The sequence below is a fragment of the Anabrus simplex genome, chromosome 10 (genome assembly GCF_040414725.1).
Source record: "Anabrus simplex isolate iqAnaSimp1 chromosome 10, ASM4041472v1, whole genome shotgun sequence".
Classification (NCBI taxonomy): Eukaryota; Metazoa; Arthropoda; class Insecta; order Orthoptera; family Tettigoniidae; genus Anabrus; species Anabrus simplex.
Window position 1 is genome coordinate 44,801,127 of NC_090274.1, and position 25,287 is coordinate 44,826,413.

At 39.9% G+C, this 25,287-nt stretch overlaps 1 protein-coding gene across 2 annotated transcripts in view; it reads right to left on the reverse strand.

The window, feature by feature from the left end:
* Positions 1-1,092: 1,092 nt before the first annotated feature.
* Nelf-A (Negative elongation factor A) overlaps positions 1,093-25,287 on the reverse strand; it is a 103,364-nt gene continuing 79,169 nt past the window's right edge. For both annotated transcript variants that reach the window (XM_067155030.2, XM_067155029.2), the window contains exons 9-11: positions 24,076-24,175; positions 9,554-9,807; positions 1,093-1,451 (exon numbers count right to left, since the gene is read on the reverse strand). In XM_067155030.2, coding sequence (XP_067011131.1) covers positions 9,560-9,807; positions 24,076-24,175 — 348 coding nt within the window. In that variant the 3' untranslated portion in view covers positions 1,093-1,451; positions 9,554-9,559. The remainder of the gene's footprint in view (positions 1,452-9,553; positions 9,808-24,075; positions 24,176-25,287) is intronic.

Sequence of the window (25,287 nt, forward strand, 5' to 3'; positions counted from 1 at the left end):
ATATGATGGCTGGTCAGTGCTGGAAGATAGAGCATTACAAAGAGGAGGCAAGGAAAAACAAGAAAGATGGTGAAGTTGGCAACTCCAAATCAGCAGGACATACCTATCATCTTAACAATAAGAAATCCCACTTTCTGTAAAAATTGGCCGGAGGTTCTATACCTCGCAAATTTGCACAACATAACCTACTACCTACATTTGCAAACAAGTTGATCAGCATTTACAACTAGAGCCCACATTTGACTCCTGCTCATATTCTGCATCCTGTCTGTGTTATGTTTAAAGCAATATGGATTATTGTGTTTTCACATTTCAACTTGTGGACACTCTATTTTAACACACATTCTGGACACACCACGTCACATAAGTTGCATTTTATTCTCGTTTTTCAGTAAGATTGGTGTTCACCTTGGTGTCTTTTATAGAAAGACATTTACTACTGTTCTTAAGACAAAGATTCAATAATAGTTTCAGACACAAAGTTTTAAATTGACATTGTGATAATTATAATTGTTTATGTTATCACGTCTTTACGAAGAGCTTTAATGTTGTTTTTAGAAGTAATGTAATTTGGTTTTTAGACCACTGTAATTTTAATATTGACTATTGACTGTTTAATATGTTTATGACTGTTCAAGAACACCGTATTAAGATTAAGGCTGAAGATGCTCTTCATTAGAGCGAAACATGTCCCTTAGAGAAATTAATTGTATGAAAGTGTAAACACCAAAAAGGTAATTTGCATTGAATAGGTGGACAAGAAGTACTTCTTATTATAATTTCTCTGATGCTAGCGAGAAGGCGTATGGAGCTTGTCTTTACCTTTCTTTCTGCATCACAACAAAGGGAGGTGGAAGTACGGTTACTTTGTTCTAAGTCTTGTGTGGCACCTGTCAAACAGTTAACACTTATAGTTAACAGGTTAATTGCCACAAATCATTTTTACTTTGCTTACTGACTCCCAGCAATCCACTTTAAAGGACTTATATTCAAGGCAATAGATCAGCAGTCCATCTGCTCATCAAATCTGATAGTTAAAAGGAAGGTTACAAACAAAATGCTGGCAAAAAATTGGACAAATTTGGTTTTCTGATGAAGAAACTTATATTCTTATCCAATATACATAAAGCATACCAAATCATTTTCACTAGCTGTACAGGTCAGAAATCAATCACTCATTCCTGAACACTTTCTTCTTCACGCATACAAATAACAAGAGTTTTAACTTTCTCTCCTCTGTTCAGACACACACCCAAGTAACACCTCGTATAGTACTCTCGACACAATATTATACAATAATCTCTCCCTCAATCACACATATCATTACACACACATTTTCAACAGGCATCTTCTTTGCACTCCGCTGTCATAAAATTATCCGTTGAGGCTGCACATAAAATAATACTTCTGTCTTTCCTTTTCACAAAATATTCCCTGTAGATTCTTCAACACTGTAAAATAAAGAGAGAAAAATAACAGAAAATGACATCTTTCTCAAGGTTTTGTTTGTACATTTCAGGATTTTACCACCTATTTTCAACATAAATATTAGGGCCATTCAAAAAGAAACAAGCCAGAGGCTATAAAATGGAAACCGCTGAAAGGATCGTAATGCAATTGCCTGCAGAAGAAGGTGTGGTCCCTGTAAGAACGTTGAGGTCCTAAACTCACCACTGGAGGGATATAGGTGCACACTACATGATGAAAAGAAAGACGAAGGGGTGCAGACCGTTTTCTGGCAGCAGAAGGAGTGAGGGGAATGAAAATTCATCGAAGAACAGCACAAGCGATTTTGAGGACAGATTGAAAATTTTGCTTAAAGTGTGCCAAATGGGTGCCTCGCAGTAATCAACCAGCACAGGAAACATGTCGAATGGACTTCTCTCTTGAACAGGGTGTCATCACTTTGACCAGGGTCAAAACAACAAGGTCTCCAGTGGAAGCATGCAGGGTCGTCGCCACCCAAAAAATCCAATGTGAGTTAAAGAAGACTCTGAGAAGCAAACGATTTACTTCAGACACCGATGTCAAGCAGTACGTTCGGAACTGGTTCACAATGCAGCCCCTGCAATTTTATGAGACGGCCATTAACACCTTGTGTCGCAGTGGGACAAGTGCCTCAACAGTGCTGGGCAATACATTTGAAATAATGGTACAGGTTTTCATTTTATAGCCTCTGGTTAGTTTCATTTTGAATGGACATTATAAAATTTATCCCATGTTCCCTCAAAATTTGCACACACTCACTTAAAACAATCTATAAGTACTGGAAAGGAACAAATGAGTGTCAAGCTAAAAAAAAAAAAAGAAAAAGAAAAGAACGCACAATAGAACAAATATGATGGCAGGTGAGTGCGGGAAGATGGAGCAATAAAAAGAGGAGACAAGGACAAACAAGAAAGATAGCGAAGGGAAAGATCAATGGAAAGAGATCGCGAGGAAGACGTCCAATCAGATGGGTGGACCAGCTGTATGCAGCCTCTGGTAGGGAAGTACTTCCACGAAGCAATGCTTACAGCGACAGACTGCCAGACTTAGAGAGAGAAAAATCAGAATAGTGAAATCATGAATGTCATCATGTCCTGTCAAAGGAGGCAGAAATGTAAGGCAGGGGAGCGTGTTAGCACCTCTTTGGTTTCTAATGGTTATGGACGAAATTGCAAAGGAGACGAAGGAAGCCTGCGGAAAGAGGGAGATGAAGTTATTACTACAAGGCCTCTCATATAAACTAAGACTGTCGAAGCAGCATTTTTACTCTCCGAGACCTAAGCTGCAGTATGGGAGGCATGTGCACAGTTCTCGACGTTGCAAGCAGCCTGCAAGTCGCTAGACTGAATCTGGGCTGTTAACATGGTGAGACAGTTATCATTGCAACACCGTATTTTCGTATGTAAAAGTTCTGGTTTCATCTTAATGATCGTGTGAACCATCATAACTCTTGCTATTAGTGTGCAGAAAACCCTAATGGTGTTTATGAAGTCCCTCATTATGACAAGAAGATTAGTGTTTGGTGGGCTGTTCATGCAAGACAATTAATTGCGCTTATTTATTTCAAGACAGTAAATGCAGAGAGGTACCAAGATGACATTTTGATGCCATTCTTACCTAAGTTAACAGAAGAAAAATCACGTGGGTGGTTTCAACAAGATTCAGCCCCTGCTCATACAGCAGAAGATTCTTTTCTTACAATCTTGGAAGTGCCTGCAGACAGAGTGATCTGTGCTAGTCTATTTCCCCCTCGTTCTCCAGATCTAACGTGCAATTTTTTTACTTGTGGGTTAAACTGAAAGAAAAACTGTATCGAACAAATCCTCACACATTGGAGGAACTGAAAAAAAACATTACGAATGAAATCAGAAACATTACAGCGGCAGAACTCACTCGTGTCAGTCAGAATGTGGTTACCAGATACAATGCCTGTATAATGCGGGAAAGACGACACTTCCAGCATATTTTATACGGCAAGATTTCGTTTAAGATTGTATACACGTTAAAAGGAGGGCGGCCGCACGTGACGTAAGTTCAGCTGAACCAGCTACCGTTGCACATGTGCGTTCGGTCTTAGTTTATACGACAGACCTTGTATTTGCAGACAATACTGTGGTCTGGGGAACAAACAGCAAAGAAGTACAAGAACTGAATGAGAAAACTGAAAAGTATAGCATGAAAATCAGTGCAGATTAAAGCAAAACCATGGTGATACCAAGAGGAGAAAGACATTGAGAAAATTGGCAGTAAATTAATGCAGAATACATGGCTGGACATGGAGAGTAGCAAGAGGTAGCAACTGGACAATGCATTCTACCAGAGTGTAAGGAACCTTGTCTGGAATAAGGAAGTACTGAGGAAGTGTAAATATAACGTACAGAATGCTATTTTGCACCCATATTTACTTTTTATTTTATTTTGCTAGTTGCTTTACGTCGCACCAACACAGATAGGTCTTACGGCGACGATGGGACAGGAAAGGGCTAGGAGTGGTAAGGAAGCAGCCGTGGCCTCAATTAAGGTACAGACCCCATATTTACTTATGTGGCTGAAACCTAGACAATGACAAGTATGCAGGAGAGTAGAATTCAAGCCAGCGAAATGAAATATTAAAAAGTATGATAGGAAAGACATGGAAAAACAGATTTGGAAAGGAGGTCAGAATGGAAAACCTAAATGACAGAATTGACAGTAGTTATCTAAGATGGTTTGTACGTGTAAAGAGGATGGAGGAAAAAACGAATATCAAACCAGATGACGGAGATGAAGTTTGAGGGAAAGAGAGCGAGAGGGAAACCTAGAACAAGGTGGATCGATTCGATAAAGAGGAGGGAAAGAAAAAGAAACTTGGATTGGGACAAAATGATGGAAGAGAAATGGTGGAAGGAGAGAGGAAGATAGAGAAGTACCATAAATGCACCGACCTGGCAGGAGCTGGATAAGGGGAAAGGAGGAGGATATACCCAGAGTAATTAGACTACGTAATAATGCAATTTTTGGAATATTTTTCACACTCTTTTGATGTAAACAGATTTGATTAATTTTAGGTGTAGAATTATTAATTAAATACATCTGTTATCTACATTTCGCCTGTAACTATATCACTACGGATGCAGTATTTTTGCACGTGTCTCTTGGCACACATCAGAGCGGAATTAGCTTCTACAAACTCCCTGTCTTGTTTATAGTTGTGACATTACCAAAGTCGCTGAGGCATGGATGATGCTGTGTAATGATATCCGGAGCACGACTAGTGTGCCTAGATATTACGAAAGGTGGTACTCATAAGAGCAGTTGTGTTGAAACAGCACCTTCTGGCTGAGAGAGAACGCAACAGCAAACAACCCCATTCTTTGTTATGCCTAGTATGCCTCATTTTCGTGCCACAATTGGTTTTTGCAGGTTTCTTATAACTGCATAACCTTTGGTGGAGCTATTTTGAGAATCCAAACAGTCCCTAGGCTGAAGACTTAGGGACATTATGTAGATAACGGTTCATGTGAAATTATACCCATTGGCAAGTGATCCTCTCTATGAAGCAAGGTGTCTTAAAATAGCACAAAGCATGTGGTGCATACACTGTTACAGAGCATCTTCATTATAAACACTCATTTTTGTCGCTAGTCTTTGCTTTTTACGCGGGTCGTTGTTTGATCTAGTGACTCGAACCGAGTGGTCCTGATGGCTCCTTGCATTCTCAAAAATATTATTCTACAATATTATAAACAGAAAAACACGAAGTTGATGATCACAGGCAGCTGATCTGATCACCCGTGTAAGAAATTCAAGCAAGCAACAGTTGTAATAAGGGCTGCAGAGCTAATGCAGCAAGGGTGCAATTGGTTCACCTGGACGAAGGCAGGTTGATAAGCTATCAAGCTATCAAGTTAAATGTGTCGATTCAAAGCTATAGCAGTAACTAGAGAGTCGAAAAATTATCGGGCGATGAGTTGCTTCATAGTGTTACAATTTATTGTACTGTAGTATTTACCAACGAAAACCAGCCGGAAGAGGTCAATGCAGAAAAAAGAATTTATGAAGAAACGGCGGACTTCTACAAGCGAAAATATAAGCTCTCATCCATTTCTGTAATTGGTTTGATGTTATGTGCTCGAGGAACCATACCTACATTTTTTGTCAACTTCTGCAATACCTTTGGGCTAAATAGAGATTTTATCTATAACATCGCCATTACCACACTCAAGAAGTCCATCATGAGCTTCAAGAACCATGCTTGCGGACCTCAAATAAATGTTTGACATGCCTCACTCGACTGCCTACATTTAACATCATACGATCACATTATCTATTGTATCCACATCCATTATTGTTGTGAAGGTACTCTTTGTCTTTGGGCAACCTGCAGCTGTTGGAGGAAGATTGTATAATAATAATAATTTAACAGAAAAGATTTCTTTCTTTAAAATTTCCTTTACTGAGCGAGTTGGCCGTGCGGTTAGGGGCGCGCAGCTGTGAGTTTACATCCGGGAGATAGTGGTTCGAACCGCACTATCAGCAGCCCTGAAGATGGTTTTCTGTGGTTTCCCATTTTCACACTAGGCAACTGCTGGGGCTGTACCATAATTAAGGCCACGGCTGCTTCCTTCCAACTCTTAGGCCTTTCCTATACCATCGTCGCCATACGACCAATATGTGTCGGTGCGACGTAAAGCCACTAGCAGACAAATGGCTGTAGGGTTTATTCATCCTACACCAGAAATGAGTACAGTTCATTTCAGAAGCCGAAGGCAGTTTGGCATTAAGCATCCAATTTGATACGGAGGTTGCAAAAAGTGGTCAACAAACACATAAAAACAAGGAATTTCTTGAGGGCATCTACCTTTGACAACATTAAGCTGCTTTTATGTAGCTAAATCAAAACAAGGATATTTAGGAAGTTAATTGCCTCTCAAATACCTGATCATTTAAATAATTGTTTGTTGCTTACATGCACACTTATTCACCAGTAGCATTACAAACAAGAGGTTACATTCGTAGGACGATACAATTGGGTAGTACAAAAGTTGTAATAGTCTTTATTAAAGTTTGACAAAGATTAAGATTCTTAAAACTTTAATTTATTGTGTTTTATGTGTTTCAGGTGTTTTTCACAAAAATTGCAGGGAAAAAGTAATGTTTTTATAGTGTTACATAATGGACATATATACGAAACTCCTAATTCAAGAATATGACGCTAATCCATTATGTTATGATAGAATATTGTGATACGGTCCCATCGAAGTGTCTAACAATGAAAAGAAAAGACGATTATAAACTAATTGAACAAATTAAGCCAGAGATGCACATTTCAAGGAAATATTGAGTAGGTAAGCTCATAAAAGTAATGCACTTCTATTTTAATATTATACACTTCACAGTTTTGCTTCACAGACGATCTCGGGTACCTCTGTTCGCACCTTCAAAAGCGGGTTTTGCCACCTCTGGCACCAATGACGGCATTCAACCTTTCAGGCATGTTCCTGATTAATGTGGTAATGTCCTGTTGAGGAATCATCTCCAATTTCTGCAGGAAGGTCCTGTAGGGTCTCTGGATAGTGCCGATGGGCTCTTCTCCCCAGCTGGTCCCAAACGGGCTGAATAGGATCAAATCATGGCTTCGAGTAGGCCAAGCCATAGCACGAATTCCTGTTTCATACAAGAACTCTTGCACAATTCTCACAACATGTGGGCATGCATTGTCATGCATTAGTATAAAATCATCATCAATAAATGGAGCGAAAGACACAGCATGCTCCAGAAGGATTTCCTTTACACCGATGTGTGGTAAGGCTCCCATTCTCCACAAAGACCAAATCTTTTATTGCAGATGTATTGATTCCTGCCCACACCATCACACGACCACTCTGAAAAGGCGTTCTCAACAGCAACGTGCAAGAGGAATACCTTTCCCTTGGCCTTCTCGTGTCTCTTCCATCAAGTGATCGGAGGCCAAATTGCAACTCATCACTGAACAACGTTTGATCCCATTGTTGCACTATCCAGTCAAGATGTTCCCTTGCGAAATGTAGTCAAGCTGTGCGATGGACTCTGGTGAGTTCCAGACCTGTAGCAGGTCTTTCGGACTTAAGATTGGCTTCTTACAGTCTTCTCCGAACGGTTCTCTCACTAACATTGACCCCTCGAACTTGGTGGAGTCTATTCTGTGCTTCAACGGCGGTGGTGCGACGGTTGCGGAGAACTAGAAGTTTTAAGTAGCGGTCATCTCTCTCTCTCTCCCATGTTGCTCTTCTCGTGCCTGATACTGGTCTCCTTGCAAAGCCTCCAGTTTCCCTGTATCTTCGTATGGTTCTGGAAATCGTGGAAGTTGTAGTCCTCCACACTTCTGCAATGTAATGCATGCTGCGACCATCTTCTACCAAAGCAACAGCTTTTACAGCTTGTTCAGGGCTTAATGGCATGTTTACTAAAGGAAGCTGATTGACAATCACAGAAAGATAATACAAACACGTGTGATTGAAAGGGGAACAAGTAAAGGAACAATAATAAGTGCTGCAACCGCACAAAAACATTATTGACTCACATACAGCGATGTGTTATCAAGGTTGCGCAGGAAAATACAATTGATGCTAGTGCAATGAAGAATCAACACTTCATCGTTTGCTTGCAAAGCAACGCCAATGACATACCCTGTATTAAAAAATTGGTTGAAGTGCTTCACTTTGGTTAAATAGATAATTACAGATCATTTATAAAGTGTTGTGTTTTTTGTGCCGCTCAGTGTATTTTAAAGTTTGCGATGTATAATTTCTAAGTTTATCTTTGTAGCTGAAGATGGTCTTAGTAACAGACGGAAACTAGCCATACTGTAGATGAGATAGAATAAAATTCTACAATACAAGTGCTGATTAGGTGGAAGTGTCCAAAATAAAGTAAAAGCTACTGAAACAAACACCTCAACTGAAGAGGCCTTCAAAGCCTGTTTGGAGATGATCTATATGCAGGACTATGACCTAAATAAACATACCGTATATACGTGAACAATCCCCGTAAACCCTAATTTTAAGAAGGGATTTATTTTTTAAACAATTTGTTTTACGTCACACTGCCTTATTGTGACGATGGGATGGGAAAGGCCTATGAGTAGGAAGGAAGCAGCCATGGCCTTAATTAAGGTACAGCCTCAGCATTTGCCTAGTGTGAAAATGGGAAACCACGGAAAACCATCTTGAGGGCTGCCGACAGTGCGGTTCGAACCACTATCTCCTGGATGCAAACTCATAGCTGCGCGCCCCTAACCGCACGGCCAACTCGCTCAGTAAGGGAAATTTTAAATAAAGAAATCTTTTCTGTTAAATATTTATTGTAAATACTACAGTACAACAAATTATAACACTATGAAGCAACTCATCGCCCGATAATTTTTCGACTCTCCAGTTACTGCTATAGCTTTGAATCGACACATTTAACTTGTGACTACTCAACCAAACCGTCTCTTTCCAGTCAAATGTTCACACAACTGTTTTTTTTGTTTTTTTTCTTCTGGAAACATTGCTTTCTGTCTGTAAAATGCGCGGCAGTTACCGTTTGCCTGGGATCAGTTTTATTTTTCCTCCAATTATGTATGCAACTTGCATCCACATCGTACTATCATCCTGTAGCACAATTATCTATTTGCTCTTTAGCCATAAAAGACCTTATAACAAGAACAAACACCAGCCACCGTAAACAAATGACGTGATATGAACGCAGCACACTTCTCACTTGAGGCGGGAACAGAGTGAGAGCAAAAAATACCAAGTTTCAGATTTCTGAATGTCAGAAATACTGTACCAAGCTTGATGCAAATAATACCCATAATCTAACCATTCACTGCCAAATTTAGAAAAAAATATGTAGGGATTACATGTATATACCGTAACTATTGTTTGCAGAATAAACCCATTAGTACTGAAAGTGTAAAAAGAAAGAAACTTATTCGCTCCTGAAATAATGCTAGAAATCAACATGAAACTTTCGTATAACAAACTAAGCTTTAAATTACAATGTTACCCATAATGTCAAGGGTTATTACGGACTACTGAGAGCTATAATGGATATACTGTACCCTGCTTCAAGTCGCGGTAGCAGCAGGTGTGTTGGCTAAGACTGGCGTTGGAGCTGGAGTTGCTGGCGGAGCAGTGCTGGGATCCTCGTGTTTGCGGATCTTTCGGATCCTCTTCCACTCTCCAGTGTTGTAGTTCATTTGGAAGTGCGTCTCCACGGTGACGGTGATGTGAGTATCATCGGGCTGGGCAACAGTCTCCACATTCTCGCTTAATTTGATGGTCACGATGTTACCCAAGTGAGGACAAGGATTATCTGTAGACAAACAATACATGCTCTCAACAAATATTACTCTTTCTTATATTCTGATATTTTCATAGGTATAGGTTTAAACAGATTAAACTGCAGAAGGAAACACTTTGAGAACTACAGAACATTACAGATTTTATAGAACGAGGAAGAAAATTAGACTCTATGCCTTCTACCAAGTACTTGTTATCAGTTGTAATGCCAGTCATCCTATAAAGTAATTATTACTTTCATACGAAAGATAACCATGAGCATTATACCATGAAAGCCAAAATAGTGCATACGACTGTTTATGTCCGACGATAATTATAACTATATTTTTTGAATATTCATAAATTTCTGTCAAGATGTCGCTTGACGGTTGAGTTTACTGAACAGAGTGCATGCGCTGGGTTATTGATTTTCCGTAAGTGGATCAAAGACCTTGACAATGTCAAATGTTTTCAAAGCTTTGATAGAAGATTATCATAACCTAGCTTTATTTCAAACTAGCTGATGTACCCGTGCTTCGCTACGGGATTCCCAGAAAGACTGATTTGGTGGCTTTCCTAACCAAATTCAACATGCAGTAGGTCATTACAAAAACGTCAGCAGGAATGTAGCGATTGAAAGCAATGTTATCATATAAAATACTCGATCAAATGAAAAACCGCACACTTTCTGACTTTCAACGAACAATACTACGGTGCCGATCTAACAGTCCAAAGTTCCAGAGCTGGAATAACCAGGTCGGAGACTGCCGTGAACACTCCTCTGTCATTATTCCGTTAAATATTCACACTACTCATTCCAATCAGTGCCTCAGAGTAGGGATTGAATAGCTCGAATGCTATGATGAAACAGTGTGTTACGTACCAATTATATCAGAAAATGTATGAATCAGAGGAATGGCATGCTAAAGAAGAAAGTTATCAAACTCCCCAGCTACTTCCCGCCAATATACAGGCAGGCTGTTACACTCGGTACGACCAGGCGAGATGGCCGTGTGGTTAGAGGCGTGCAGCTCTGAGTTTGCATCCGGGAGATAGTGGATTCGAACCCCACTGCCGGCATCCCTGAAGATGGTATACCGTGATTTCCCATTTTCACACCAGTCACACCAGACTGTACCTTAATTAAAGCCTAAGATGCTTCCTTCACACCCCTATTCCTTTCCTATCCCATCGTCGCCATAAGACCTACCTGTGTTGGTGCGACGTAAAGCAAATTAAAAAAACCTCGGTACGCTGCAGTAATCCTATCTATCGGGGACGAGTGGAAACAGAAGACAAAAAGCACATTACAACGAACAATGGTCAATGTAATGTTATTGTTGATAAAGTTTATGAGCTTTCTATATTGCAGGCGTTCACATTAGTTTTCTTTTGATTCTATGATATTATGGCGTCTTACAAAATTATTTATATATCGTAGACTGTAGTTCCTTAATCTCAGACTTTACATACCTATTTTCACTGAATTCTGTTTACCCATTTTCTTGTGACCCGGCGCTGATATGGACTTAGTAACAAAAAACCCAATTCATGAATATCTGTGATTATATGCGGTACGGTAACAATGCATAAGACATAAGTGATCCAACATTTAATAACTTCTTACTGAAACCGTACAGTGTCCTGTACAGCTCATGGGAATGATATGGGCTTTTCTACTCCATTAAAAATTACTCCTAAAGGTCGCGTCATTGGTAGCAGTATGGGCGAAGGGGATCGAGCGGCGTTCTGCCAGAATGGAACCCGCGAAAAGAGCGCCTGCGAACAAAGGGAGGACAAAGCAACAGCCAAGCCCCCGCGGAAATACGCTCTCAACTTAGAGAGAGAGATAGAAGGGGACGCGATGCTGGAGTAGTCAGATACGCCCCGAGGTGTGGCCTAGCTTCCCAGAGTTCCAAACGAACATAAGGAACTTCCGGTTTTTTATGCACGTGTCACGGGTGCCAACGTCGGATTTTGGCGCGTAAACAATGGGATGATATTTTAATCCGGACATGGGAAAATTATGTGAGACACACCATTGAATAGAGCGGAATTTTCTGCGTTCCCCAGACTAAAAATATGTAATAACTTATGCAGGGGAAGAAATGAGGTCACCAGCTGTCAAGATGTAACATATCGCTAACACATGTGGATACAGCGGCGTCACCCAAGCCAAGATTCGCGCTCAAAGTTAACTCCACCTCCCGAGGGACGCTAATGAATTAATCAAAGGCGGGAAGCAAATTACATAAAAACTGCTGATCGTAGGTCCAGCACGCCTGGCTCAAATGAAAGAGGAGACAGAGGGCTACAAGATGCAATATTTAGATATCGTCAATTCTTGGTACGAAAGGAGCTCTTGTTCTTAATGAACCGTGAACGTTGACGCCCCCAAGCTTCCGGCGGGCAAGAGAATATAGGCCGAGCAGGCCATTGGAGAGACAGTTGTTCTTTTACGGTCGTGAGAAGGACACTATGTCCCGCGGTGCTCCATTTACAGTCAGAAACCCCTGACCGCGTACAAAGAAGTGTTATTGTGTCCAAAAGCCTTTGTGTAGTGAACGGGAGGCCAAACGAGCCTAGGTATTGTTTCTGTGCTGCATGTCAAACTAGTAAAAACCGCGAGCATAATTTACCAACAAGTAGCAGAATACGGCTGAGAAACTGCCGGTTTAATGAGTCAGTGAAATTCATAATTAGGTATCACCCAAAGTGTTACTTCGAATCAGGGGCTCGAGTCTCGTGAGCCACCCGATTCTTACTGTGAACGCGCCCGCCGTGGTTTGAAAGACCGTCTTATTCGTGGGTGTAAACTCTGAAATAGAGGACGTGTGACGAGTGTAAAAGTGTACCCATCTTGGATTACTGTAAGATTTCAGCTGTGACGAGTCCCCCAGGATGTCGGACTTGTATGGACCAGGGATGAAGGACTGCACGCCCGCCACCTACCGAGTGGTCATGGAGTACTAAGAACTTCACCATGGGTCTCCCGTGGGGGGAGAAACAACGGCCACCAAACAGATGAGTGATGTCCAAATTTAATTTCTAAGCATGACATAACCCGGGGATAGGATTAGCGCTCTTTTGTAAATATCAAAATGTTGTAAGTTAATGCATGTCCTAGATGGAAATTTTATTGATTTTTATAATGTTGAAGTAAAATTCAAGGAAGCTAAATTCCCGGACGACTCATATTTCTTTCTTAATGATTAGCTTATCGTGAGGATTATATTTTTAGTAATATGTAGAATGTCCTAGCAAGGATGGGAACAAGGTTAGGAGAATATTTGAGTTTCCCGTAGGGGCGGTTGGAAAAATAGTGCTGGCAAGCAGGGAAACATGTCGAAATATTGGTAGTCACTGTCCCACGAGGTTGTCAAATATGCCAGGGAAACTCATGGGTCAGTCAGACAATGCATGCCTAGCTTACAGATATAATCAGTGCATGGACTGCAAGAAAGAAGAAGATCCCGACCGGGAGAGGTACATATTGTGTGATTTAGATAAGTGTGAGGGACCATGTGAAAGTCTCCCGTGATTTTTGATTAATTGGCCATAATGGTTTGGAGTGTTTTCTTTTAATCTATAGCCGGGGTAAGGCCCAGAGGCGGGAGTCCCTAATCTTTGGTCAGAAGGTTTAAATATAAGTGTATTTATATGGTATGAACGAGGAGCCATGAGAGCCATAGGCCCAAGGGAAGAAGATACGCGATATGAGACGTAGTGAGAAGGCCGAATAGGAATTTACGATGAGATGATTGAGAAGTGATCGTGCCCCAGTCTCAGTGATAATATTGAGAAGGGAGTGAATAAAAAGAGTATTTTATGGGAATTCCACGATAATATAAATAAGCAAATGAAATGGGCCAAGGATGTGTCCCCGAGACGAGAGGGTGAACGTTTGAGGGAGAGAAGAATCTGAATGGCCGTGCGAAGTGAATGGCCAGCCTTCCTTTTTTTGTGAATGTCTAGCTCTCGCCCTCGTGACAAAAGGGTCTCGTATCCCATTGTGTTAGGGCTTGGAGCCCGGGTCTGCCCGCGTTCTTTTGTTTGGGTTAAATGGCTTAGCTAAGAATACTTGTATAATGATAATATCACGGTAACTTCTTTTAAAGGTATTTAATACATGAGTAGGGATCCCCCCGATATCCGGCGATATGAGAGTAACTATTCTAGGGATCTACAGAAACCCACAGTACCTCTCGGTCGGGAGTCTGCCAGTTCGACTCCGGATTATGGTGGCGCCTTGGGCGAGCTGCTCCAAGCTTGCGCTGTGGGCCGGAGACAGTGATAACCATGCTGTTTCTTTTCTAGGAATGGTTCTCCTTTGTGCATGAAGTGTATATATCCATATATCTGTGTATGTTTCGTAATTATGTGCACATATTTTTGAGTTCAAACAGAACCTATGTGCACGTTGTGTGGTCTTGGTGATAGATGAGTAGTCCGGGGTTTAGCAAAAATGGTATTTGTGTTTGTTTGTGCATTATGCAAATGTGTCTTTTAATATGATAGTATGTAGTGTAGGCCCCGGTTATGTTCGTGCTTAGAACAGCTAGTAATATTTGTGTATAGGGACATCAGATCATCTCACGGTGTGACCGACAGAATAATGTACAAAATTTCATGAACGGTATGAATTAATGAGGACAAATGAACGATAGCAAGTCGCAAAACCTCAATCATGCCGTTATGCAGGCGACGCCCATGGGCGATTCGTATTTTTTTTAAAGTGATTATTATTTTCTTTTCCTCCCATATGTGGAGAGTCATTGTATAGAGAGCTGTATCAACTTCTTTAAATTGTCATGTTTTGAATAAATTCATATTCGTAACTCCTATTTTATGATTCTTGTCATTTGTAGCAGTGTTAAGCAGTATCCAATAGGCATTTGAACCCAGAGATCCTACTTTCATATTATAGACATAAGGCTCCATCTTAAGTATTCGTTGTTTTTGTTTTTCTTTGAACGTACCACTTCCCCAAGTGCTCAGGCTGCCGGGCCGGCACAGAAAGTAGGAAGGGGAGCGGTTCGAAGCTCGTTAAGCAATTCGACCCGCTCTTCAATCAAATCTCATCCGTGGGTGTTTACCCCGTTACGTGGAGGCATTCTTATGTGTGGGTCATCCATTCGAAGCCCGGTAGGGTGTATTACATAACTACTACTAACTTACGACATAACTAAAGTTATGCTAGTTATGTAGTATTTATCGATACGACCACTAATAACATAAATAACTTATTTGAGAATTACATTTCAGGCCTCCCCCTAAATTACCATTTCACTCAGCATGAATAAAATAATTTATAGCCTAGATTGTAGTGGTTCAGCACCCGCCTTTACATTCCGATTTTCATAAAATTCTCTTCAGCCGTTTTCTCGTGATGCGTGTACATACATACGTTACAGACAGACAAACAGACGGACAGAAATTACAGAAAAGTAAAAAATGCATTTCCTTGTTACTGTGGACATGACCGATACAGAAATACCATTCTTTTCAAATTCTGAACAATGTACAGACAAAACTCTTATTTTATATATATAGATTACACATTTCAGGCCTTCTCCTAAATTACCATTTCACTCAGTGTGAATAAAATTATTGATGGCCTAGATTATAGCGACTTATTCCCTGACTTTGCATACCAATTTTCGTGAAGATATGACCATTAATATAATAAATATTTGAGAATTAAATTTTAGACCTTCCCCTAAACTACCATTTTTCTCAGCATGAATACAATTATGTACAGCCTATATTGTAGCGACTTATTTCCCATCTTTATCTACCGATTTCATTAAGATACGACCACTAATAACATAAATATTCTGAAAATTAAATTTTAGGCATTCCCCTAAACTGCCATTTCACTCAGCGTGAATACAATTATTTATGGCCTAGATTATAACGACTTATTACCCCGACCTTGCATACCGATTTTCATTAACACACGACCACTAATAACATAAATTTATGAGAATTAAATTTCAGGCCTTCCCCTAAACTACCATTTCACTCAGCGTGAATAAAATAATTTATAGCCTAGATTGTAGAGGTTCATCAGCCGACTTTACATCCCGATTTTCATTAAATTCTCATCAGCCGTTTTCTTGTGATGCGTGTGCATACATACATACATACATACATACATACATACAGACAGAAATTACGGAAAAGTAAAAAATGTGTTTCCTTGTTACTGTGGACATGACCAATACAGAAATAGCATTCTTTTCAAATTCTGAGCAATATACAGACAAAACTTTTATTTTATATATATAGATATAAATTGTTTATTGTACAGTTGGTGAAGTGAATTTGCGGGAATGTGCAGTGTGATTGTGGAATATTGGAAGTAGTAAGGTGCATTGATGTTAATATGCGTGTACGACATGTTTGATTTTGGAAACAAGTGCGAAGCTAGTGCATTGAGTGCAGGTGCGATGCTATCCTTACCTAATTGGGAACATGCATCATTTTCAAAAATATATTTTTGAAAAGTACACCAATGAAATAGTACGTAAACGTATTACATTGTGGTATGTTGCCTTGTTTTCTACCATTAAAAAAATATTTAATAGTGCCTTTCCGCAAGGCGAGTGAAACGGCCTCTGACGTAAGCGGCGCGCTGTGACGTCACGTTCCAGTACCGCATGGAGCTCTACCAGCCGTTGTGCATCAGCCGTTGCTAAATGCCGATTGTTTATTATTCATGATCGCGAATAACTTCGAAATGACAGAAGAAACGTTCAAAACAGCACAGTCAGACAATCTACTATGTGTAGATGTCATCATTCTTGAAAAATGTGACTTTTGTGGCCGCAGAAATTCGCGGATAACAAGCAAGTTTGTAAGTGGCGTCTTTTATATACGTGCAATGTACTGTAACCCATAGTATTAGGATAACAACGAACCTGGATAGATATCACATCACTTTCAACATTTCCTTCTAGACTGATTCCCCTATTAAAGAATAACATTACATTTTCGGGCTTTCAGCATTAGTAAAGTAAGAAATCGGATTTCAGCACTAACATAAACATATAGGTAGCATTATAGTACTAGTCCGCTTCTGTGGTGTAGTGGTTAATGTGTGTCACTCCCGGAGGCCCGGTTTCGATTCCCGGCTCTGCCACGAAAGTTGAAAACAAATAGTACGAGGGCTGGAACGGGCTCTACTCAGCCTCGGGAGGTCAACTGAGTAGAACGGTTTCGAATCCCACCTCAGCCATCCTCGAAGTGGTTTTTCGTATTTTCCTACTTCTCCTCCAGGCACCTAAGGCCACGGCCGTTTCCTTCCCTCTTCCTTGTCTATCCCTTCCGATCCTCCCATCCTCCAACAAGGCCCCTGTTGAGCATAACAGGTGAGGCCGCCTGGGCGAGGTAATGGCCCTCCTCATCAGTTTCATCACCATACTCAAAGTCTCACGTTCCAGGACACTGTCCTTGAAGTGGTAGAGGTGAAATCCCTCGCTGAGTCCGAGAGAAAACCAACCCTGAATGATAAACTGATTAAGAAAGAAAGAAAGAAAGTTCATAGTACTATAGGACTATAATCTATCATTCCCCCCCCCCCCCAAAAAAAAATATTTATGGTTGGGACAACTGGCCTACCCACTTCCGGGGCCCATGAAAGAGAATTAAATATCTTTGTGGAGGGAAAAAATTAAACATGATAAAGATAAATATGACTTCATCTAGTTTTCACAAGTCGGGCTGAGTGGTTCAGACGGTTGAGGTGCTGGCCTTCTGACCCCAACTTGGCAGGTTCGATCCTGGTTCAGTCCGGTGGTAGTTGAAGGTGCTCAAATACGTCAGCCTCGTGTTGGTAGATTTACTGGCACGTAAAAGAACTCCTGCAGGACTAAATTCCTGCACATCGGCGTCAACCAAAAATCGTAGTAGTAGTTAGCGAGGCGTGAAGACAATAACATTAATTACATTTGGCTTTTAACAAGCTGAGCATATCAGGAAAGAAAAGTGTCCTGGTGACATTTTAGTCGCTCAATACAGGAATGTCTTTGGGTGCTGTGACTTTTACTTTTTTTTTTGCTGTTTGCTTTACGTCACACGGTCACATATAGGTCTTATGGTGACGATGGGACAGGAAAGGCCTAGGAATGGGAACAAAGCGGCCGTAGCCTTAAGTACAGCCTCAGCATTTGCCTGGTGTGAAAATGGGAAACCACGCAAAACCATCTTCAGGGCTGCCGGCAGTGGGGTTCAAAACCCACTATCTCCCGGATGCGAGCTCACAGCTGCGCGCTCCTAACCGCACGGCCAACTCGCGCGGTATTTTTACCCTTCGGTTTATTGACTTGGCTTGTATAACCTAAAACTTTGGCTAAGTACGATAATATTTTAAACACCTACATCACTATTTTCACCTGTGTGCAATTATGTTATTTATTTCATTAATATTATGATAATTATTATAATTGAGCATTGTTAACTTATAAGACCCCCAACAGACAAGCATTGGTTTTGTGTAGAGTTATACGTTTGTTAAATTCACGTTGTTTCCTTTCATGATGTACACGCCTATTCTTTGTTACATTATAGAGTATTTAGATATAGCCTAAATTTCTTTACCAATTAAGCTCTTCAATAAAGACATACATAACTGTCCCATGCCAAGAGATATTGGTAGAATTAGAGCTGTCAAAATGGTTCATAACCCCTTTGATTTATTATCTTGACATGGATCACCCAAAACATAGGTTAGGTTTGGAGAATACTTTAATAATCAGCATTATTTAATGCACTGTTTATTACTTTCATATTCCAAGATGTAATTGAAGCATTTAAATAAAGCATAATACATTAAAATTTAAAGTTTTACCACTAGAACAGCTGACATGGAAAAGTAATTTGAAAATTCAAACAAATTCATCTTACGTTAAAATCTTCAAAAAAATAAACTGTAGACTTTTCCGATATATCACCAGCATTTCTCCGGCTCGCCAAAATCCATTTCTGCCTAGTTTTAGCGTCTTTGGAAAATTTATAAACAATTTGTTTGGTATGGTATGCGATGTGCTATTGCACATCGGAACTCTACACCATTTATAAGTTTTCTGCCTCACTGTCTGCGCAGGATTCATTTTAAGTCTAAAATATACCACTCAGATTATTATCCAATGTATAGACCTCGAATTTAACCATACCAGACACTAACATAAAGTAGAAATACGCGAAGTGTATCCTGCTTCTCACAGCACACTATGTGTTATTTCGTCTGCTAATTCAGTCAACCTGTACGATGACGTCAGACCAATGAGATCGCGTACTTGCGTGACGTGACATTTTCGTAGATTTTTATCATGTTTGGAGTTATTATTTGTACATTCTGATCACATTTTTGAATTCTGCATGAAATTTTGAATCAGATTAGCATATTTTTAATTAAAACCCCGGATCATGCATGTTCCCTATTGTTCAAACAGTTGTATAATAAAGAAAATCTGAGCCCAGATTGGTGGAGAACCTGTATCATAATAAAACTTGAACTATAATGAGCCTCACTAAGATTCAGTTTTCTGGCATATAACATTTATATTTTGGCATCGATGGGCATAAAGTACATTATCACACAGGACACCACCTTCAAATTAAGCAGCAACAGCCTTCTGCCAATGTCTGTACCGCACTTCAAACTAGTCCTGTAGTCTATCTTTGATCACTTCCTGCAGGCTGCACGTCACATTCATCTCCACCACTTTGGGTGAACTGAACCTCCACCCCTTAAGCAGGACACATGGAACAAACCCGTTCTTTACTGCCATTGGAACGGCCGAACTCACATTAACGCAGAAAATAATTTTCCTTTGTAAAGTGAAAAACATAGCCATCTGCACCAATTTTTGAAACCACGTTGGAGAAGAACTGTCACTTTCTGGAATCTGGTCACCCTGGTAACTTCAAGACTTACGTTTGCACTGGCTGCTTGCTCAGCCACGACTACTATATCTACACAGATGGCTCTCACACACCTAATAACACCTGAATCTGACCAAGTGGGATGCGCATTCGTTGTCTACGAGAGTAAGAGGGAAGTGTTTTCAGTTCAATACAAATTGTCATTCAGCTGCTCAGTATTTCAACCTGAGCTATGGGCCATCAAGTCTGCTGTGGAGTGGTGTGAACACAACAGTAGTTGCGTTTGGATACTAAGAGACTCTCAGGCTGCATTGAACATAATCAACGACAAGCACAATGTCAACCCAACAGCTGCTACTATAAGATCTAGAACACAGCAGTGTCCCCACGTCTGTTTTTCCTGGATCCGAGGACACACTGGTTCTCCTGGAAACGAAAAGGCAGACATCCTCGCAAAAGCAGCCTCCTCATCCAACAAAGAAATCACCCACAAATCACCCCCAAGGAACGCAAAAGCCCAAATCAAAACACATCTAATAAGACAGTGGAGCAACCTCAGGACATCAAGTAAAAAAGGGTCTGTCAGAAGAGAATTTCCTGACATATATAGCCGACTCAAGTGCAAAACGTTAGTGCCTGAATTAATTCTCACTCAGTTTCTCTCTGGCCATGGAAAATTTAAGCACTACTTTGAATGCTTTAAAATTAACATTGCAGGCAATTACTTATGCTTCTGTGGATCTTCACATATGGTGGACCATTTACTGTTCGACTGTGTCATATTACAAGTAACTAATCTCATTGTGTTCCGTATTGAAGATACAATAAGTAAATTCTTTCTTGAATAAAATTACAGTTTTAAATATGCTATATCTTTTGTTAAATTGCCTATTTTGACCTTAAGATTTAAATATCTGTTTAAACGTTAATTTGCCTGGTTGGCTGTCAAGTTACAAGTAACTAATCTCATTTTGTATAATTGTATTGAATATGTGGACTCAGTAATTTGCTTCAAGAAAGAATTTACTTATTGTATCTTCAATACGGAACAAAATGGGATTAATTACTTGTAAAATGTGTCATATCTGTAATGTAACTGTAATGTGGAAATTTCAAAGCCATTATACCACCTGTTTAGGAAATCCTGTTCCTTCAGTTCATTCACCACATCTGCAATAATTTAGTTTCCAAATTTTGAGTCAAGGACCAATGATTTTAAAAAATCTGATCAAAACTATAACGTTATATACTCGTGCAAAAGGGTTCAGAGTGTCAGAATATTTAAAAAATAAATAATAAGCAGGAAACAGGTGATAATCCCTGCAGCAAGATCTGGAAAATACGGAGGATGAGGTAGGACAGGTCTCTTATGGAGCGACTAGTGTGCTGGGACATCATGATGGAGAGTCCTCGTCAAAAATGACACTATTTTCGTCACATGCCATCAAATAGATGCTGAAGAATGACAAAATATCTCTCCTTAGCAAAAGTTCAGCTTTCACGAATGACTAAGAACACACTGAGCATAACATTTCCCTTTGATCAGTCTGCACAATAATTGTTCTTGTCAAGGTGAGGTGGTGATTTCCACGTTGATTATGGCCGTTGGGATTGTAGGTCGAAGAGAAAACACCATCTCTCCTAATCTGTAACCATTCTGTGCAACAAATTGGGATCCTGATTCACCCTGTCAAGTAAGTTTTCCACTAACCAATTTTCGCTCTTACCATCGGTTAGGCTTCTTGGAACAATGTGCTCACAGACACATCGTATCTTCAAATAGTTGTGGAGGATGGAATACACAAGAACCATGCAAAATGCCTAACAAGTTTGCCACGACATCTATCGACTGTCTGTGGTATTACCTGGACTTCTGTCAACACTAGCAATAATTCCTTCCAATCCTGGTGAACCCCATATTAGGCTACAAGTTTTTAACACGAAATGCAAAAATGATTATCTACAATACAATCACTCGACCAGTACTTCTGTATGGTTCCGAGACGTGGATTATAACCACGAAAGAGCAACAGCAGTTGCAAGTCTTTGAGAATAAAGTTTATAGAAAAATATTTGGCCGATGGTTCGATCTTATCTCTCAAAGCTGGCAGAAAAGATCTAATTTTGAGATTTACACCCTCTCTCAACAACACACTATAATGTGTGTGATAGAATCCAACAGACTGCGCTGGGCTGACATATACTGAGGATAACAGAGCACCAGGAAGAAGGAGATCAACAAGGTATGCTGGACCCTCCAAATTGATAACCGGGAAGAGCAGGCTCAAGTTTGAAAAGGATGGAAGAGGATTTCGAGATCAGCATGGGAACTTCATGTCCCTCAGAAGCCTATGGGGTGAGTGAGTGAGTGTTCCTGGTGATGTGGGTCTTCTGGAGAGGGGATCAACGTTCACTGAATGGAGAACACTTGTCAAAAGCTTGTGTCACTCACGTACTTGGGTCCGTGATAACACATTTCTCCGTAAGCATGGTGTACCACAATCAATGTCTCAGTAAGTGTCCTACCCAGTTTCACACACACACACACACATACATACATACATACATACATACATACATACATACATACATACATACATACATACATACATACATACATACATACATACATACATACATTATCATTATAGACTGTTATGCCTTTCAGCGTTCAGTCCGCAAGCCTCTGAGAATTTACTAAACGTCGCCACAATCCTCGATTTGCAACTAGTGTTGTGGCCTCATTTAGTTCTATACCTCTTATCTTTAAATCGTTAGAAACAGAGTCTAACCATTGTCGTCTTGGTCTCCCTCTACTTCTCTTACCCTCCATAACAGAGTCCATTATTCTCCTAGCTATCCTCCTCCATTCGCCTCACATGACCCCACCACCGAAGCCGGTTTATGCGTACAGCTTCATCCATCGAGTTCATTCCTAAATTAGCCTTTATCTCCTCATTCCGAGTTCCCTCCTGCCATTGTTCCCACCTGTTTGTACCAATAATCATTCTTGCTACTTTCATGTCTGTTACTTCTAACTTATCAATAAGATATCCTGAGTCCACCCAGCTTTCGCTCCCGTAAAGCAAAGTTGGTCTGAAAACAGACCGATGTAAAGATAGTTTCGTCTGGGAGCTGACTTCCTTCTTACAGAATACTGCTGATCGCAACTGCGAGCTCACTGCATTAGCTTTACTACACCTTGATTCAATCTCATGTACTATATTACCATCCTGGGAAAACACACCACACACAAAAAAAATTATTCACTGTTCTCTCAGAGTTCTTGTAGCACGTATTCTTGAACCTGCATCACCGTATCAAGACACCAGCTGGACTAACTGAATGTGGACTGTCACATCCCTACTCCTAAACAGCCCCAGATTGTCAAACTGCCGACTCAGCAAGTTGGAGCCAGCCGAAGCTCGGTTACATTTTGACTCTACTGGCATAATACCCCTAGTGAATATAACACCAGACTATTTATCGTTAATATAATTGCAACACCAATATAGTTGGTCTGTTATTGGACATTATAAATTTTCCTGGTTGCCAGCGTTTCGCCCTAGTGTGCTAAGTTGGGCTCATCAGTTGGTAAATAGCACACCTACCAAGACGCATGGCTAGTGCATACCGTGGAGGGCACCGCGTAGGCTACTTGGAGCCACCGGCAGTACCAATGCATTATGAGAGACTTTGTCTCATTTTCAAAAACTAACTAACTAACTAACTAACTACCTAACTAACTAACTAACTAAATAAATACTGCTCTTAAATCAATTTAGATAGAGATTTCGTAGGACACAGTTCAGTAATAAACAAACACTGATGTCCATGATGTACTGTAATTTCCTCCAGTACTGTATCAAAATTTACATATTTAAAAGAAAAATTGATATGGTAACTTTATCTATGACTGAAGGTTAACTAAAGGGACATAGTAACAAATACCTGAGGCAGAAACGGAGAGAAAGAGAGTGGGACTATTTCCTGCGATTTAACAAACAACATGAATTCTTTTCTAACCCTTTCTAATCCTAGCAGTCTGGCTTGCAATGTACCAGTAACGTAGCCTGAATCTCATAATTTCAGTACTGAATCTCGTTGGGCATTACATCGAATTATCCAAAAATTCTTTAACATTGCAATGTAAAGGACTATCAAGATCTGTGCAAATATTTCAAGGCATTCACGATTTGGATTTAAAACATTTGAATTACCCAAGTTCTGCTGTATAAATATAGCTCAAAGTCCCTGACATAAATAAAGGGATATTGTTCAAGTGGTGTAGTGGAACAGAACAGGTACACTAGTAGCCAATTATTAACGGACTAGCAGAACAGCAAAGAGAGCATTTCCTTATAAAATACAGTTTGAACATCCATCAAAATAAGATTCACAGAAATCAACTCACCTCTAGACCCTGCCATGAAACCGAGGATGAGCGCCTTTTCTGGCCGTGTGACTTTGTTCGCAGTTCGAAACATCTCCTGTGCCTCAAGCATTTGCTCGCGCTGTCGAGAGAAAAGACAAAGTAAATTTTAAATAATATTAGTCTAAGTAGTAGTAAATGGTCAAAAAAACTAGGGCTTCCAAATGGTTATATTGTAAGTACATGAGTTATGAATCCAATATTTTTAATAAAATATAAACATAAGACAAATGCAGAGGGTCATGAAAATAATGTAAACACACCTTCTGGACCATATGTTTGTGAGGTGGTAACAATGATTCATCCTGTGCTGAGACTGTCCTTGGATTCTGCAGTGAGACACATTAATCTTCAGTATGTTAGGCGATATAGTATGTATTTAAGCGTGCAATCGGCCAGATCTAGTTGAAGCAAAATGGGAGACCTCTCTGTCTTTGAATGAGGACAGATTGTTGGAGCGTGGCTAGTTGGAGCAAGTGTTTCACTGACAGCCAGTGTATTAGGTGTATTGAGAGCAACAGAGTCCATGGTGATGAGAGCAAAGCCAACTCAAAGCAAGACGCCATTAGCGAAGAGTAATAGTGGTTGAAATAATAACATTAAGTTATTTATTAGACGACCTAATCAATACAAAATCGTCTTGGATGATTTACATAAATTTGTTAGCTAATAGTGGTACATGTTTCGCCTTCCCTGAAGGCATCATCAGCCATAGTCTTAACCTTAAATTAAAAATAAGCGTCTAAATAACATGTAGTAATGAAATGAATTTTAAAATCTTGAAGAGATTTGAAGTAAAATAACATTAAAAATAACAATGATGGTTTGAAAATACAATGTGATGAGATACAATAGTGGAAGTATTAACAAAATTAACATTAGAAGGCTGCTAAAATAAGTACAATGGATAAAACAACAGATTGTTATACAACAAGTAGTAAGATTGCATAAAAGTAAAGTTGATAGTCTGGCGGTTATAATTAGATGATGGCGAAAAATCTTATATAATCAAAGTAAAGAAGAGAGAATAAAAGTCAAAGTTAGTCGAGAGATCCGAAGTTAATCATGATCTTGAAGATAAAAGACGAAAGTCAGATGCATATGGTGAAGTTGTAGAACAAGTTGAGGATATGAAGTTGGTGAATAGAAGTTGAAGAACAGTTTCAAATAGGATCACTATGGACCATCTCAAAA